This window comes from Emiliania huxleyi (assembly GCF_000372725.1).
Source record: "Emiliania huxleyi CCMP1516 unplaced genomic scaffold EMIHUscaffold_6609, whole genome shotgun sequence".
In the NCBI taxonomy this organism is placed as follows: Eukaryota; Haptophyta; order Isochrysidales; family Noelaerhabdaceae; genus Emiliania; species Emiliania huxleyi.
Genome location: NW_005197045.1, coordinates 1 through 1,432, shown reverse-complemented (window position 1 = coordinate 1,432; position 1,432 = coordinate 1). Strand labels below are relative to the sequence as shown.

Below are 1,432 nucleotides of genomic sequence, written 5' to 3'. Positions count from 1 at the left end.
TAGATGGCTCGAGCGCGTTTGTCGGGAGAGAATCTCTGCGACGTGCGAGCTGGCAGCTGCAGAGCAGCTGCAGTGTGCAGAGTCCAGCCCACCTTGGAGTCTAAAAAGGTGGGAAAGTCTAAAAAAAGGGCTCTGGAGCGAAAATTCAAAATAAAGACCCCGGCCAGTCGCCGACCACACCCACAAAGAACCCTGCACAAAGACCGCAGGGCGGGGACCTGTTCCTTTTTACCCATCTCCTAGTAGAGGTGTCCGTTTTATTTATTTATTTAAGCCGTAAGCAGCTAGGTTAATAAGCAAGCGATAGTCGTGCGGAGTCGAGAGTGCCGCGCGGGAGACCCAGTCCCCCCGCGCGACCAGTCCGCAGACCGCAGTCGCGCGCATGGGACGGAGTTGTTACCATACTCCATAGACTTGTTGCCAAGGAAAGCGCAACGTCAGGACCGCGGGGACATGGACATTCATAATTTCATCTTCAAGTACGGGCAGAGAGGCGGGCTCACGCGACTGGTGGAAGTATCACAATAATTTGCCCATGCGCGCTCGTCCCGTCCAAACCATGACTTTTACACGATGGCCGTGCGGGTAGCCGCCCTTAACGAACACCTGCCACCCTCAGTCGTCCCGGATCGCGATCTCCAGGCGCTGCCTCCCTAGTACTGCGTGTGCTCCACATCATATGGATGGCCGAGCGCCTGCTCGTACGACGGCCGTGCAGGCGGTCTCCACTCTCCCCACTCCCCCCCCTGACGCGCGTAACTCCCAAGTCGCCAGTCGTCTCCGAAGGAGAAGATGGCGCCAGTTCTTGTGCAGACGAGGCTGACGCAGCCGCCGACGCTCACTGCGCACGCGCGGTGCTCGGCAAGCGAATCGACCAGTTGTGGGATCCGCTCGGACTCGGATTCGTCCTTGGGTCCCAAGCCGCACAGCTCAGCCCTGCCCCAGCTGTAGAGCCGACCAGCAGCATCGTACAACACACAGGCAGTGTTCGCCCACACTGACGCCACAGGCGTGGACGCCTCGCAAGGCCTCGATGCGCCGCGGCCTTGCCACCACCTCTCCCGGTACCATGATGTCACCATGGCCAAGGACCGTGTTGTCGGTGCTCTCGGTCCCGAAGGAGTAGGTCGCGCCGTCGCATGTGATCAGCACGCAGAAGCCGTAGTTGCAATTCCCGCAGGCGATGCACGCCACCCTCGCAGCCAGACCCAAGAGAGCGGAGCAGGCAGCACCCAGTGAATCTGATCGTTGTCGCTCACGCGCACCTCGCTCGGCGGAGTCGGCCGTCGTCCCAAATGCCCCCGAGCTGTGCGCCCCCCAGCCCCAGACGGCACCGTCGGCGGCGAGTGCTAGCGATGTGGCAGCCACGTTGGCTGAGTGTCTTGTCTTGTGGTTCTGTGTGTCGCTCCTGTGTGACCGTTGTTAGACCTAA

The 1,432-nt window shown here is 60.7% G+C and overlaps 1 protein-coding gene across 1 annotated transcript; it reads right to left on the bottom strand.

Annotated features, from left to right (window-relative positions):
• Positions 1 to 653: 653 nt before the first annotated feature.
• Positions 654 to 1,082, bottom strand: EMIHUDRAFT_257727 (hypothetical protein; the record flags this gene model as incomplete). Its single annotated transcript, XM_005762759.1, has 1 exon — positions 654 to 1,082. One exon carries the CDS (start codon positions 1,080 to 1,082, stop codon positions 654 to 656), a length of 429 nt encoding a protein of 142 aa, XP_005762816.1.
• Between the last annotated feature and the right edge of the window lie 350 nt (positions 1,083 to 1,432).